We start from the raw sequence: 17,550 nt of genomic DNA on the forward strand, positions 1-17,550 counted from the left end.
TTTGTTTGTGAGCACTTTGAAAAAAGATAAACACAAGTTGTAATAATTATATAAAAAAATTAATTATTTTAGGTGTTTAAGGAAATCATGACTTTTAAGTTTGAAGACAAACTTTTGTTTTAAGATAGTAAATGTAATACCCATAAATTTTGTCAAAACAAATATTTGGAAACTAAAATTTTCAATTAATTAAATTTGAAATTAAAAAGTTCAATTTGATTTTCAAATTTAAAATTCAAATTGTGAATTTAAAATTGGTTAACGTTGGTTACATTAAATTATATCTTTTATATTCAAATTCAATCTTTACTATTTTAAAATTTGAAATCAATCCAAACTCAACTATAAATATAACCATAACCATTATTTTTAATCATCAATCATAATTTCTGGAAAAAATTACATAGTTTCAATCATCGTTTTCTCCATTATCTACTTTACCAGGAAACTGCAAGTGTTGTAGATGCAGCGGAAAGTGTTTATAAGAGACGAAAATTGGGTTATATTGACATTTCTTAAAAGACGTAGATCTCTAATAAATAGCTATTAGAGGTGTTGAATCTTTGAGTTGATTTGATAATCTTCAAGAGATGTAATTTTCAATGTCCATCGCTCTAGGATCTCGCTACGGTATGTGTGTTATGAGTTATGTTCATCCCTAATGGCATTGAGTTCAAAAATGGACAACAACAACAACAAAAATGCTAAAACCTTAATCCCAAAAGATTGGTCGGCTACATAAACCAATATTCAATTCCAAGTGTCGTCCACGAGGATTCTTCTTTTCCATTCATTCCAATTTTCAACCATCACTATTTATAAGTCTAGGTCAGTCATATCTTTTCCACTCTTGTCCTCCAAGTCATATTCATTCTTCCTCGTCGCCTTTTTCAATATCTCGAGCTCAAACTTTTTGTCTACCTTACTGGATTGCTAATACCCCGTCTTTACACATGCCCAGACCAACTTGAACAATTTTCTTTCATCATTTTCTCAATATTTGCAACTCCTAAACCCTTTCTTATATCTTCTTTTTGAATTCTATCCCTTAAGGTATGTCTACTAATCTATCAAAACATCCGCATTTTCAGTACCCCTATCTTTCTACTATCCATATCTAATTTGGAGAGTGTTCTCTAATTGGTAGAATCAATAGTAGACACCCTTCGTTCTTGTATTTTTCTTGCCTAAGCAATTGAGGGTTTGCCGTACTTTCAACTCACAAAATTCTGTCTTTTTCGATCCATAACTTGGAAAAAATCATGTTGGAAGTCACCTTATAAAATTTTTTGTAGGAAGTGACTTTACTAGAAAAAAGGGCAACCCCTCATCTGAAATCCGTTTATTTAGCTCGTTTGTCCTTGGTGAACAACGTTGCTATACCGCTACTATCATGGCTTGGAACTATACTAGCTTATTCGCGAGCTTATGAGGCTCGATGAGTTTCTATTAATCCATATAAACTTCTTTTAGGTCTACATACTTTATTATCTTTGCAACCTTTATAGCCTTTAGGTGGTTTCATATAGGTAAACTAGTATGAATCTAAATAGCCCTAGCTCTTTCTAAGAGAAATTCATCTTTTATCTCAAACCCTTCCATTTATTTGTGGAACCCCAACTATACTCTTCTAATGCACAATTCATTTTTCTCCCATTAGTTCTCCACACTCGGATTGAAAATTTTCAGTGCCAATATCACTTCTTATTGTCTTGACTATCTTATTAAAGTGATTCTCAACATAAGACAAAAAGTTCCTTGAAATGCCTCTCAATAATCCTTTCTAAAAGTACAACATTATGATCCATATGGTGCGGATCTGATCCAACATTCAATATTACTTATCCTTCAAATTTAAGGGCACAACTTGATCACATAACATTACAGTAGTGGCTCTCCATTTTTGTCACCCACACTTAAATATATGAGTCACCTCTTGTTGGATGTCCCTATTATTATGATATATGGACCCAAGGTATTTGATGCATCCACTTAAAGTGGTTTCTTTCTCTTCTACATTTATAGTGTCTATCGTCATCTCGTCGTCTCGTTTGTTCTAAAGTTACACTTCATGTATTATATCTTGCTCCGACTTAATTTGAAACCTTGTATTTATGAGTTATGTGAAGTCACTTATTTGGAAACATATGATTTTACTACTACTCATATATTATAATGTTACTATATTTATTTTATTGTTATGTAAAGTTAGTATATTGGGTTGAGATTTATTCAATAATTTAAGGAATTCGACTATATTTGAGGTTGAATTGAATTGGTAAATTCATATGATAATATAAAAATATATTAGTCAAAAGATACAAAAAAATGAAAAAATTTCCAATGAAAACTAATTAAATTAATACAATGTATGTGTTTTATGTGTTATATGATCACATAAATACATGAGAAAATAATGTATAGGTTGCCCTATCTAGTTAGTTTAGCAACTAGCTTGCAAGTTATCTACTATCCTAATTGTGTTTCAAGTAGAGAAATTTAATTTATTAATAAAATATACTCTCACTTTACTTATGGTCCAAGCAAGAGGGTTTGTGCACACTAATAGACCTTAGTGTCATTTTACAATGGTCCAATTTTTTAAGATAATGATCTCAAATATAAAAGTAGACTGATAAGTGGGATTTATAGATCTCATTGAGATTTACTTTATTGATATTATTATCTCGGGAGTTATTTGACAATATGATTTTTTATATATTTTTTATTTTAATATCTCTACGCTATTTTCAAATTATTTTGCTAAATTATTATTTTATGAGAGGGATTCTGATTTTAAAATCTTTTTCACTTGTGTTTTTTTCTTATATTTGCAGATGGACAACATGTTTGGAAAGAGAGAGGATAATGTCATTACTATGTTCAAAATGGCATGTGCTTACGCAAAACAAGTATACTAAAGAGATATTATCATAAAGTGGCATTACGGACTTTAAGAAAGCTTTGAAACCCTTACCTGTTACACATGAAACTTTCAGCACAGGAAGGGGTTTTACTAACTAATTAAACTCTATATAGAAGTCTTATCGGAAAGCTTAACATCTTAACAAACACTAGGCTTGAGCTAGCTTACTCTGCAAGCATTCATTCAATTTATGCAAGCTTCAAAGATGACCTATAGAATGCACTTAAACACACTTTCTTTGATAGTGACTGAAGATCTTGTATTAACACAAGAAGACAATATTTGGAATCATGAAAATCTTAAAAAAAGGTAACTATATTTGGATTAAGCTCAAAGGCTGAGTACAATGCCACAGCCTTAGTGCTGTTGAAGTTACTTGGATAGTTAGGTGCTCATAGAACTAGAAGCAAAGAATCTCAAACTTATTACTCTCCATTGTGACAACCAAGTAGCAATCTATATAAAATTCATGTCTTTCATGATAAGACTAAACATATATATAAGTTAACTGCTATTTTACTAATAGAACGTACTTGAAGTGTTCTCAAATTGTCATTTCATCCTACTAAACATCGAGATGTTGATGTTTTGACCAAGGTTTTATCCTCTCCTTAGTTTAAAGAGTTAATTGCCAAATTGAGAATCTCTAACCCCCGATTCAGTTTGACGAATATTGAAAATAATTATTTGTTATAGGTGTTTTGAATATACATGTTGTCTAAGCAAGATGAACGACTAAAGGGCGCTTAATACAACAATACAAGTATGACATTCTCCCTCAATTTAATAGAGTTTGTAATATATTGCTCAAAAAGTTCAAAAAAAAAAACTTAAATGTTGCCAAAATCTATGAAATATATAGAGTTCAATATAAATAACCTTTTTATCCTTTATTCTTTTTCCAATAAAGTTTTCAACTAGATCTGTCAAAATGGTCGGTCAAATGAATTTTAAATATGGTCTTTGGGTCAAGTCATGTTGGATTTATGTCGAATTTGGGTTAACCCAATGAATATTTGAGTTGTTTTTCCTAATCATGATTTATTTTTTCAAAAACATATATATTATTTCTATTATTTTTATTGAAAATTATTTTATATAACAAAAAGCCATTATACTATGTTTAAAGCTAAAAAAAATTACATTCAAAACTAAAAAATAAACTAAAAATATAGTGAATCCTAATTAAAAATGATAACATAAAACTTTAAATATTAACGTTGAAATAAAAAAACTCCCTCTGTTTATTTTCAAACGTCATATTTGCTTTTTGTATGTTTATCAATGCACTAATTTAATCTTTAATATCTCTAATTGTGCATAATTAAAAATTAAAAATTATAAAAAATAGATATTACTACACCTATGTTGAGGTGAATCAAATAAGATCTCATTTGACTGTGTTATAATTTATAAATTAAAAATAAATTATAAATTAAGAGTGATTAATAAATAGTACTTAAATAACGTATATAACATTTGAAAAGAAATAAAAAAGCATGTAAAACTCAATAACAAGTTAGATTTGAATTTCAAATGGATTTGACTCAATTTTGTCCAATATTTTCATGTCCGATTATTTTAGGGTCTTGACTTGAGTTGAAAATTTTGGATTATGAAGAAGTAACTTATTTTGGGTTGGGTAAAGATTCAAGACTCGAAAATTTGAAAAAAAATAAGATTATTTTACAACTTTATTCCATAAACAAGCTTCGGAAAAATTTTATTCCCAAAATAAGCGTTCGTACATCAAAACCTAGGTTTAGTATAAGTCGCACTTATTAACAGCGAAGTAAAAAAAAAATAGTAAAGCTTAAGTTCGCTGTTAGTAACAGCGACTTAAGGAGTTGAGTCAACTCCTTAAGTCGCTGTTACTAACAGCGACTTATTGCGAGTTAAGTTTCCAGTCCTCCTTCTTCTTCGTCATTTCAGTTTACTTCTTCATTCCAACCTACGAGATCTCCCTCTTTTTTCCACCATTAAAATCAACTTCAATCCTTCAATTAATCTCATCAAATTTCAAGTTTGTACTACTAATTAGTTTTGTCATCTACCTAAGTTCACTTAAGGTACTATTTTTTTGTGTTTTTTTCCATTTCCGAAAATTAGGGTTCACAACTTGGTCATGAATTTTCACTTAAATGCAGGTTCTTAAACTTGAAATTTAGAACTTCTTGTTGATCTACAGCCTATTAAAGTACATTTTTATTATAAATTTTTAGTTAATGTGGAAGATGTTTGAGTTTAATGTAGAGAATGTTTGAATGGGAACCCTAAATTTAAGTTTAATGTAGAGAATGTTTGAATGCAAAATCTAAATTTAATCAATGTTGTTATGTAGTATATGTTTTTGAACTTGATGGTGATGTTGATTTTGAACGTATTGTTGTAGAAATGGCTTCATTTCGTGTGACTGTTGTATGCTTTTGGAATGGTTCAATTCGATCAAGTAGTAACAATATTAAGTATGTTGGGGGAAGACGTAAACTGTTTGCGTGCAACTCAAACATGGATTTGAATGAATTTAAACATTTTATATGCTCTAAGATTGACATTGACACTACAAGAAGTACTGTTAATGTAAGTTTTAAGTACAATATGAGTGGAGATTTGTTATCTTTTCTGGTTGAGGATGAGGAGGCTATAGATGCAATGTGGGAGTATTCAAACCTCTATTCCTTCTTTAGAGTTATATGTAGAAAAGGTACCCCCTAGGGAATCAAGATGTTAATGTTATGGAAACAAATGAATTCCTGAATGTAACTTCTTCTGCTCCTTCTCATACGCCCTTCCCTACCCAAGAAACCCAAAATCCCTTTATGCCATCTTCCTCTTATCCTTCTAATGAACCCAATCAACTTCAATTTCAAGTCACAAATGATGATACTATTAACTTAGAAGATACAAATGAGCCTTAGGGTGATGTTAATAGTGAGAGTAATGAATTCGTAGAAGCTCCTTCTGAGGACGATGTGGGTGTTGACGAGGAGGCTCTAGCTAATGACATGAGCTTAGGCAACATTCCAACAATCATTGCTCCTACACCTTATGCACTAGTTCCCCCTCTAGATGAACACGTTGAGGACAAATCTTGGAGGTCTTGGGCATGTGATACAACCTACACCGATGAAGGAGAGTTTCAAAAGGGTATGATGTTTGATAACAAGGATGCCTTGTTGGACGCTGTTAGATTGTATCATATTCGTAGGAACGTTGAGTACCGAACTGAGACTTCAAATCAAACCGTGCTCACCTTGAAGTGTAAGAGAGGGTGTGGTTGGAGGCTTAGGGCTAGGAAGAGCTCCTATTCACCTTCATGGGAGATTGTTACATATAAGGGGAAGCATGGGGGTTGTGTATTAAGTACTGAAAATGTGTCAGCTGGACACATTCATTTGACATCTTCCGTGATTAACAATCTTATTAGAAATTGTGTTGCTGAAGACCCATCAATTAAGGTCTCTGTGGTGCGACAAATGGTGAAAGACCAATTTGGTGTCGAAGTGACCTATAAGCGGGCATGGTGTGCTAAACAGCAAGCCCTTCTCTCCATCTATGGTACATGGGAAGATTCTTATCCTCTTCTTCCACGCTTCTTGAAAGCATTGCAAGTTTCTAACCCCGGGACTGTAGTTGAGTGGTTCTTTAAGGAAGATAATGATGTTGGTGTGTACGTCCATCCTAATATTAGAACTTTCCAACGTGTGTTCTGGGCTTTTAAACCTAGTATTGAGGGGTTCAAGTATTGCAAACTTCTTATTGCCATTGACGGAACACATTTGTATGGTAAGTATCGCCATACATTGTTAACTGCGATTGCTCAAGATGGGAACAAGGGAATCTTCCCGCTTGCCTTTGCTTTGGTCGAGAAAGAATGCATAGCCGCGTGGTCTTGGTTTATGGCGTGTGTTCGTAAGCATGTGATGCATAGTCCAGGTTTATGTGTTATTTCCGATAGACATGCGGGCATTCTAGCAACCTCCGAATGCCCATCATAGGTTTTGCTTGCGGCATTTGTTAAGTAACTTCAACCGTCAAATGGGTAATGTGAAGTTGAAGAAGATGTATGGAAGGACTGCAGAGCAAAGACAACCACATAAGGTCATCGAGGGATTGAAGGCCATTGGTGTTGCTAATCGAGAAGCTCTTTTTTGGATTGATCAAGTTGGTGATATGTGTAAATGGTCAATATGTCATGATGGAGGGTATAGGTATGGTGTTACTAATACCAACTTAGCAGAAGTATTCAATAACGTGATAAAGGGTGTAGGTTTCTTGCCTATAACTACTCTTGTGGAGTTCACCTTCTATCGTGTTAATGATTATTTTGTTAAAAGACGCGAGAATGCAAATGCATGGCTAATTGGGGGAAATAAGTACACTTCACATGCCATAAGAATTATCACCCGTAACACTGAGAAGGCAAACTACCATGAGATCGTCGCATTTGACTACAGACGAGGCCTTTTTCAAGTTAAGACTGGATGTGGTAATAGAGGATCCGCCAAGGGTGGTAAAATACAAAGTGTGGATATGAGAGAGATGAAATGCACTTGTAACAAACCCTCCATATATCACTTACCTTGTTCTCATGTTCTTGCCGTTTGTATTAAACGACACTTATCGTATGAGCGTTTTGTGGACTCCTGCTACACGACTCAGAGCTATGTGAATACATATGAATCCATATTCTTGTCGTTGATTGATAAGAGGTCATGGCCTCAATACAACGGTGTTGAGGTGATACACGATCTAGAACACATTCGTGGACTAGGAAGACCTAAGTCGAGGAGGATCAGCAACGAGATAGAAGAAGGATCGCGGAGACGCAACGCTTGTCGACGGTGTAGTAGTGACGGTCACAACACTAGAACTTGCACGTCAAGGTAAACAGTATCTGTATTTGAGTATATAAACATAAAGACTTTGAAACAAATAAATAACATAAGTAAACAAAATTAGTAATTCTTAAGTATTTTTACAATAAATAACGCTTAGTTATTGTTGAATTGCAGTAGAGATGGATCCAGTTGCTCCAGGCCCTCGCGACCCTAGTGTGCTTACGATGCAGGCGGATCACAGGAGCAGTGTACTATGGGATGTCCAGGTTAGTCAACTTAGTTTTTTGAATGTATATGCCTTAATACTTTAACTTTATGCTAATATAATCTTTGCGTTCAGGTATTCGACACAAAGACCATATACACCAGGCATCCCGACTCTGCTCCGTGGGCCATTGACGCACGGATCATCCCGTACCTTCAGCGAGCGAGGTTGTATGACTTCCACCTCATCGCGTATGAGAGAGTCGATCGGGCACTAGTCACGGCTTTAGTCGAGCGGTGGCGCTAGGAGACCCATACCTTCCACCTACCTCTAGGTGAGGCTACTGTCACTTTACTTGACGTAGCTGTGCTTACACGGCTTCACATCGAGGGACATGCCGTGTGCACCGTTGGACGCCAACTCGAAAGTTGGCAAGACAAAGTGCATAGATTATTAGGAGTCCGACCCCCTGCAGAGGTAGCCAAAGGGAGTAGTCTGCGCGTAACATGGCTTGCGCAGAACTTCTCGCACCTCCCTGAAGGTGCTGATGAGGTTACCGTTGAGAGATACGCTAGGGCGTATCTCTTATATCTGATTGGTGCTGTATTGTTCTCCGACAAGACTGGCAACAGGGTACAACTATTGTACTTGACGTTGATTGATGCGCCATGGGAGGTCATCTCCGGGTATAGCTGGGGTTCCGCAGCCCTAGCTTATCTGTATAGGAGACTTTATGAAGCTTCATAGAATAACGTGAAGGAGATCACTGGGCCCCTGATTATTCTGCAGGGAATACTAACTTTACATGTTACCGCTTTATTTCTTGTATTAAATGTTTGTGTTTCGTTTACTTACTTATATCTGTAATTCATAACTTTGGGCGTGGGAGCACATTCTCATTGGTCAACCGATGAGGAGTGTGGGACGTGGTGCATTTGCGCCACCAATTCTTCCACCCCCACATGTGCATATGGATCGCGGTGGTCCTTTGAAAGACGCACAAGGACCCACACAGGATCGGGTGTGGGGTTTTACCGCGATCAACTCGATCTACTACGAGCTGACCAGGTAAAAACTTCAGTATAACTTGTCTTGTAACTATCACATTGCGTAATTTATTAATTGCATTTTCACATGTAGTTTTGATGGGACCCTTACCCCGCTGAGGCATAAGCGGCATTGCCTCCGCACTCAAGCATATTGTTAGGGGCGTGGAGAGCATCTGTACCTCTGATTTGCTTCGACATAGTCGAAGTGCATCTCCCTGAGCGCGTACTGTGCCAATTTGGGATGGTACAGGGCATCCCGCCGCCATGTGACACAGAGGCAGAGCTCCATCACAACTCACGCAAGGGTCGGGAGCCCAAGAACTGGCTCGAGATCAACATGCGCCATGTCGCTCGTTGGGAGCACATGCTAAAGCTGCTGGCCCAAGGTGCGCCGATCGAGGCTGTAGGCGCACCTACTTCGGCGGATTACATGCCGTGGTTCCTCTCCATCACTCGTTGATGGATGACACCACGAGGTATCATCGCGGCAGCCCAATACGCTCTCGCAGCACCGACGATGACACAGTTTGTAAGTATTCTTCAACGTTGATTATTATCCATAGAACTTACATGTTATACATTTTATTAATACTTAAGTCTTAATGCAGGCACAGGGCATTGCATCAGTCATCAGCCCCACCCAAGAAGAGCCTGTACGAGAGATTGCCCAAGGCATACTTCTAGGGACACAGTTTTAGGACTTCATTCCAGAAGTCGCTGTGCCCGACACCACCATGGACGAGTACGGGTCATCTCCTCATCATGCCGACGTTCATCTTGAGGAGGTAGACTTAACATGCCCCGACTATGGTGCCGGGTCCTCACAGGGTGCTACATCATCACAGTATCAATCACCTCCCCTACCCGAGCGTCATGCGACGGCCTCTTACTATCGTAGGAGGCGTCGTAAACCGTCACAGTTAGACAGGGTACAGGAGGAGGATTAGCATTAGAATATTGTTTGTATATATTGAACATTAGTGACATTAAGTATATATTGAACATTTGTACATATTGAACATTTGTAACATTTGAACTTTTGTGTATAATTTGTAATATATATGTAGATGTATATATTTTTATCGTATTATCACACGTTTATTATGAATGAAATGATGTTAGATACTCAGAGTTTTTGGCGATGAATCATTCCTCCAAGAATGCAGTATGAATTTAATCAAAAACAAACAAACATTCATATTCATATAGGGAAAATGCTCTCGAAAATTCAACAACAATTTCATTCATTTTTAACGAATCCATATCAAATTACATAGTTCATCCATAAACTTAAACCACTAACTAAGATTGCTTCTTAAACTTTCTCATAATCCTTTCAGTATCTTCTTTCCGTTGTGCCATATCATCTATTTGTCTCTTGAGATTAAATACCTCATCTTTAAGCTCTTGTTTTTCTTTTTCAAGCCTTATTATTAAATCTCTCTAGCATTTGGTACCCTCCGAAGCAATCCATCTAAAGTATGTGCATCCTACTCCTTCAACCAAGTAAAAAGGACAAGCAACAAAATCACGCCCAGGATTGAAGTCGATCCAATCTGTATTAATCTCAACTTCATAACCACAATCACAAAGCTCTTCAATAGAATGCTCCTGTGACATCTACGGAACACATATGATATAGTAACGTAAGTAAACATTCAAGAATAATATTAACATTTTATAAATTGAGAATAACACTAACATAATACCTTATGTCACCTTTAAAAATTGATTAACTAGAACAAGAATGATGTAGATTTGATACAATGAAGTAGGGAAATGGTGGAGGTATATAGAACATAATTACAACGGCTATTTTCAACCTCATAACGGCTATTTTTCAATTTAACAACGGCTAGTTTAATTCATACAAGAAAGTCAATAAAAGTCAAACCAGTCAGCTTTAAGTCGTTGTTAGTACCAGCGACAATAACGTTTGACCAGTCAAGCCTCAAGTCGTTGTTAGTAACAGCGACATTAAGGTTTGACCAGTCAACCTTAATGTCGCTGTTACTAACAGCGACTTGAGGCTTGACTCAATTTTTGACCATTTGCTTTATTTCGTTGTTAGTAAGAGCGAGATTGTACCAAGTCTAGGTATGGATGTACGGACGCTTATTTTGAGAATAAAGTTTTTCCCAAACTTATTTTTGAAATAAAGTTATTAAATAATCTTATTTTTTTCAAATTTTCTCAAGACTCAGGATTCAAGACTGGTCCTGTCTGGTTTCCGCATTCCTCTCCCACATTCTAGAATCTTCTATAAACCAGAACCCTCCAGACTTCTCTATTCTCCCCCTTTTCTTTTCTTCCGCCTCAATCTCACCATTTCCATACTTTCGCATTAACTTTAGTCTGTAGCTGGTATTTTCCATCTGCTCTTCATCTGAAATGGCGAAATACGGCGAAGGAGACAAAAGATGGATAGTAGAAGACCGTCCTGATGGTACCAATGTCCACAATTGGCACTGGGCTGAAACCGATTGTTTTGAATGGTCCAAAACCCACCTCTCCAATTCCCTTTCTTCACTCCCTATTCTTTCTGGTGAAGGAAATCTCTTCATCAAAACGAAAAAAATCGACAAAATCGACGGTGAAGCTTATGTTAACATTCGCAAGGGTAAAATCATACCTGGGTATGAACTTTCCCTTTCACTTTCTTGGGAAGGTGAAGCCAAGGATGAAAATGGTGACTCAATCCTTAAATCTGATGGTAAAGTTGAGATTCCATATATTTCCGATGAAAACGCTGATGAAGACCCAGATGTTAAAATCACGTTTTCTGATGAGGGTCCGATTGGAAAGAGGATTAAGGAAGCGTTTATGGAAAAAGGTAAGGGTTTGATTCTGGAGAGAATTAGGGAGTATGTGAAAACTATGGCTAAAGGAGGGCCTTGTAAGGACGAGATTGAGACTAAGAAATTGTCTGTGAAGAGTAGTGGTGGGACCCAGAAAGAGGCAGCAGCTACGGAATCGTCGGCAAAAAAGGTTGTGAAGAAGGAGGCGAAGAGCGAGGATAGAAAAGGGTTTAGGACAATAAAGTTGAGCGAGAAGTTTAGGTGTAGGGCGGTTGATTTGTATGAGATTTTGATGGATGAGAATAGATGGAAAGGTTTTACTCAGAGTAATGCTAAGATAAGTAAGGAAGTGGGTGGTGAATTTAGTATTTTTAATGGGTCAGTTAATGGGACTAATGTGGATTTGCAGGAAGGGAAATTGATTGTTCAGAAATGGAGGTTTGGTAATTGGCCTGATGGTGTTTTCTCTACGGTAATGAGTTTATCTTATGCAATGTTTTATTTTTCTTTGATGTTTTTGGGTTTGTGAATATTGTGATTTGTGAATCATGTAATACATTCATTTCTGTTGTTGATGTTTTATTTCTCTGTAATTGAGTTTGTTGCTTTTGTACATTGATGGCCTCTTTGCTATTGCAAGCGCGAGGGTGCGTACATTTGACCTCTCCTTAACACTATGTTTGGATAGCAATTTTGGAGAGAAGAAAGGAAAGGAAGGGGAAGGGAGGGAAGGTAAAGGAAGGGAAAGGAAAAGGAAAGGAAAGTAGCACTTGTTTGTTTAGAGGAGGGAAGGGAAGGGAAGGGAAAGGAAGGGAGATAGAGTTTTCCCATCAAATCTTTCCGGAAAGATTGATAACAAAAATCTTCTATCCAATCCTCCAAATCCTTCCCCTCCAAATCCATTCCCTTTCATTTTGTTATTCAAACAAGGGATCTATCATCCCTCCAAATCTCTCCTTTTCCTTCCTCTCCATTTTCTTCCATCCAAAAACACCCTAAAGGGCTGCTCGAGCGGTGTTGATTTAAGCATGTAACTAAGATTTTGGTCATCAATTTCCTTTGGGGCTTGTCATTACATAGAACTTCATGTGATTCGATGGTGAATGGGATACATGTAATGATTATCGAGTTTAGGTATCGGCAGAATACTTACAGATGAGGATATTGTATACATCAGCTATAAGTTGATAAGGAATGTAAACGAGTAGAGGGTTTAAGTGAATGTTGTTCTAGACTTTTTTACGAGGTGGTATAGCATTGAGTTACAAGGAAATACTTTTCCTGAAAACACCGGCTATATTTGAGAATTGTTTTCGAGATCTAAGCAAGTTTATTGTGTTGTTGGTAGTTTCCATATGGAGGACATAGGTTTATCTAGTTAGGTGTGTAGGATATATGACAACTAAATTGAGAAAATTAGTGGAACAAAAATTAGGCTTGCTAATGAAAAGGATGTTACATTTTAAAGGGAACTGTATAGATGAGGGTTATCAATGTTGAGGATGGAATATGAGGTGAGCCGTGAGCCTTTAGTGAGTTGTTATTGAGTATGTGGTTTTGTGATTCTGAAATTTGATGCATTCTCTTGGTTGATGTAATAGACAAAAATCATATCTATAATGTGTCATAGCTGTAAAGTTGTGAACAGTGAAACATACTTTGCTAGTTAGTTCGCTTTTGGATTTTCGATTCGCTTAAAATGATTTAAAAATAACCTAAAATCGACCATAATTTACTTTTTTTCGATTCACGAGGCAATTAGCAAATCATGTGAAATGAGAAATGGGACAAATGAAAAGAATAGGAGGAAGTATATATATATTGCTTAAGCCTTAACATTGTGCTGAATTGTTTTTAGGTAAGTAGATCCTACCACTCTTACTCTCTTATAAAATGGTTTTGGATCAATATATAGGTTGAGCAAATAAGTCATGACTCTTGTGGGATTTGAGAAACAAGTTTGCTTCAATTAGTGGAACAAAATAATATTACTTCATCTATAGGTGGTCGAACTTTATCAGTATTAGGGAAGATGTAATGCTTGGCTTGACACTTATCAACTACTTTGCTTGAATAAATTGCGCTACTTAATGTTTTATTATTAGGTATTGGTTCAGCGTGATGTTTCTTATGTGTGAAAGTCTTGAAGTTTACACCATGTCTCGTTCGGTCGAGAGAGGATTGATCTAAACTTGGAGAGCTAGGCCACTTTAGTGTTTTTGCATGTTGAATACATTGATGAATATTGTTTGTGAAGAGGATTAGAATAGAGGGTAGGCTGAATACTTTTTATTTCAAGTATGCTTTAATACAAACCATCAATTTGTTTAGTTATCCTAATTGATTATGTTATCCACTAGCATCAAGGTCTCTTTGTGCATTGTATATTTTTTTTCTTCCCAAAAGAAATAATAAATGTTTTTAAAGAATTAATGCAATAGTTCTACCTATAGAGATACTGATAGAAACATGACCCGAAGCCATGGAATAAAAACTTAGCCGTTACATTATGTAACGGCCTTTATGTAATGTGTTTGAGAGTTGTCGCGACACATAACCGCGAATGAATTTATTCGGCCAAAATGCCTCTGACCATCACATAACTTGTATCTGATAATTCAAAGTTACAACCTCATATGTTGAGAAGAGGTTATAGAAATTTTTTAAAAATCTTCCTTATTTGTAGGATAAGTTCTAACGATCTCCAACTTTGATTATTACAAATCATGTAAAATATTAGTTTTTTATTTAAAATTTTCATCTTCATTATACTTGGTATATCCCACTACTCATAGGAATATATAATGTTAAACCCTAAATAAATTATTAACTTATAGATTGATTTATTAAACATTAAAAGTACCATATATAGTGCAATTATAATAGCTCTGAGCTTTGTAATGGAGAATAATAGTAGTTTAACAACAAAAAACACTTATAAACTTGAGATTTGCGGTGTTACTTTTCGATAGCAATTTTCTGTGACACCGCGACCATTTCGCCAACGCACTTGCAATTGTATTTTCTAGCTCATAAACTCAGAAGGGTTGTTTTTGGTATTGGACGGATATACAATTGTTTCCCCAAATCTGATCGTGGTTACAAGATGCTGAGGAACTGTTGTGTTATGCTGTGAGTAGCGTTTGTAGACCTTTGTTAAAAGGTGCTGAGGAAATGTTGTATTATCTAGTGAGAAGTGTTTGCTTGTTGCGTGCTTTTGTATGTGTTTTAATCCATTACTTACTATTGGTTGTTGGTTTGTTCAGGTTAAACTGACATTTGAGGAACCAGAAGCTGGTGTTACCATTGTCAAGTTGGTGCAAACTGATGTTCCAGAGGAAGACAGGTTTGTTGTGTTGGGTTAAGTTAATAATGTCTTCGGTACGCTAAAAAGATTTAGAATGATTATTAACCGCGCTTTCTTGTTTTATGTAGATACGGAAATGAAACTGTGGTTGAGAACACCGAGAGAGGTTGGCGAGATCTTATTTTCCACAAAATCCGAGCAATCTTTGGATTCGGTCTTTAACAACTCGACTAAGGATATTCATTCCTTTACTATTTCTTCCTTGTTTAACACACGGTATTTGCTATTCGCTATTGTTGTTTACGTTTAGCCATGAATGATATTTGTTGAAGTGGCTGGATTATCTGTTTGATTATTGTGAAAATAGCCACATGAATCTTTGTCTTCATTTAACAAGATTTGTACTTCGAAGTGATGAAGGGTTTTCCTTGTATTTGTTCAACAACAATTCTGCTCTTTTGTTTGTTTCTATATATATATTGAGTGCGGCATTTGCAGTCTGTTTAATTGTCGGGTATTAAATGGTTGAAATTGTAACGGAAAGTTAAAATTAATTTTGCTAGATATTCTCTTGCAAGTTTAATGGTTATAAATGGTCATGCTTGTTTTTTTTCTCGATTATTTCATTTTTTTAATTTATTTATTTTAATGTATAATCATTTTGAGAGGTGGTATTTTACGATGACTAGTTGCGCGCTCCCTCAGGAAATCCATTTTAATTTAAAATTTTAAGGGAAATTTCACATGGTAACATTCAATTTCCATGAAACGCTAATGGTAGCATCCATTTTATGCACTATCTAACTGTCGTAGCATTTTACGTAAAATTCTTGTTAATTTCTGTTTAATTCATCATTTTGTAAGATTTTTCCACATGGTAGTATCCAGTTTTTGTTATCAAATATTTAATTCACCATTTTAACGTTTAATTCACCGACTAATTTATCTACGCCCTTAAATGTTGTAATATATGTATTAGTGCTTGGAATGCACCTTTTGAATTTGTGAAATGTACCTTTTAAGCTTATAAAACGCGCCTTTTGAATTATCTATTAGTGTTCGTAATGTACTTTTTGAACTTTATAATAATGCTAATAATTTGAATGAAAATAAAATTGTTACAACATTTAAGGGCGTTGATAAATTAATCGGTGAATTAAAAGTTAAAATGATGAATTAAACATTTGAGAGTAAAAATTGGATGTTACCATGTGGAAAAATCTTACAAAATAATGAATTAAACAGAAATTAACAAAAATTTAACGGAAAATGCTACGGCAGTGCATAAAATGGATGCTATCATGTGGAAAAATCTTATAAAAATGTTACCACTGGCGTTTTATAAAAACTAGATGTTACTATGTGGAATTTCTCAAATTTTAAATCAAAGGAAACAATTAATATTTCAAATAAATGAATTGTGGTTGTGGTTGTGCTTGTGCTTCATTATGTAGTTAAATGAAATTTCATTATGGTCGTCTATATTTAACTTTCAGTGTTCACGTATCTTTATATTTTCATTATGTAGCTAAAGAAATTGTTGGAGTGCTAGTTTAGCTTGCTGTAGTGTCTCAACAAAATTTTCTTCTTCAAACGATATCCTCTGTATATTATTAAACTGCAAAATATGGAAGTCACAGTCAACATAATGAAACATATAAAGTACAATTACAAATAGGCCTTGTAACTACGTACATTGTTGTTGATCATGTTTGATATCATTTCAAGATACCAAGTATAAAACCACTACAAGAAAAAAAGGCATTTGTAACGTTCTTTTAACATTTTGCGACGCTTTAACGCGACGCAATATAGCTTAACGACGCTTCAAAAAGTGTCGGGATTTTCATTGTCACGATTTACTAACACTTCAAAAAGCTTCGCAAGTTTCACCAATTAGGACGCTTTTTAATGTCATTTTTTGTTTCTTTTTGCGACGCTTCTAGTGTCAAAATTTACATTTGCGATGCTTATTTACGTTACTATTTGTCATCTTGCGCCAATTTTTAAATTTCAATATATCATTTTACGACGCTTTTAGATGTCGCGATTTGTCAATTAGCGACACTTGTAGTGTCATTAATTGTCGAATAGTGACACATGTAGTGTTACTATTTGTCTTTATAAGACACATTTAAGCCAATATTTGTCTTTTTATGACGCTATATGGCATTACTATTTGTCTTCTTACGGCAATTATAAACGTCGTTATCTACATTTGTATCACTTTTTGCATTCATTATTCAGTCACTATTTATATTAGCGACACTTTTTTCCATCACTAAATGTTTTTGCGACACATTATATTGTCACTATCTGCAATATTGTGACGTTTATTGACTTCATTATCTATAGTTATGTGACGCTTTTATTCAATCACAAATTGTTTTTAATTTTCACTAATAATAGCGTAAAACCATCAAA

At 35.2% G+C, this 17,550-nt stretch overlaps 1 protein-coding gene across 1 annotated transcript; it reads left to right on the top strand.

Moving 5' to 3' along the window:
• Positions 1-11,247: 11,247 nt before the first annotated feature.
• On the top strand, positions 11,248-15,633 carry LOC130814848 (uncharacterized). Its single transcript, XM_057681090.1, has 3 exons — positions 11,248-12,291; positions 15,086-15,165; positions 15,255-15,633. The coding sequence occupies exons 1-3, from the start codon at positions 11,413-11,415 to the stop codon at positions 15,346-15,348; spliced, it is 1,053 nt and encodes a 350-aa protein (XP_057537073.1). The 5' UTR covers positions 11,248-11,412; the 3' UTR covers positions 15,349-15,633.
• The last annotated feature ends 1,917 nt before the right edge of the window (positions 15,634-17,550 follow it).

Source organism: Amaranthus tricolor, chromosome 1 (genome assembly GCF_026212465.1).
Source record: "Amaranthus tricolor cultivar Red isolate AtriRed21 chromosome 1, ASM2621246v1, whole genome shotgun sequence".
Classification (NCBI taxonomy): Eukaryota; Viridiplantae; Streptophyta; class Magnoliopsida; order Caryophyllales; family Amaranthaceae; genus Amaranthus; species Amaranthus tricolor.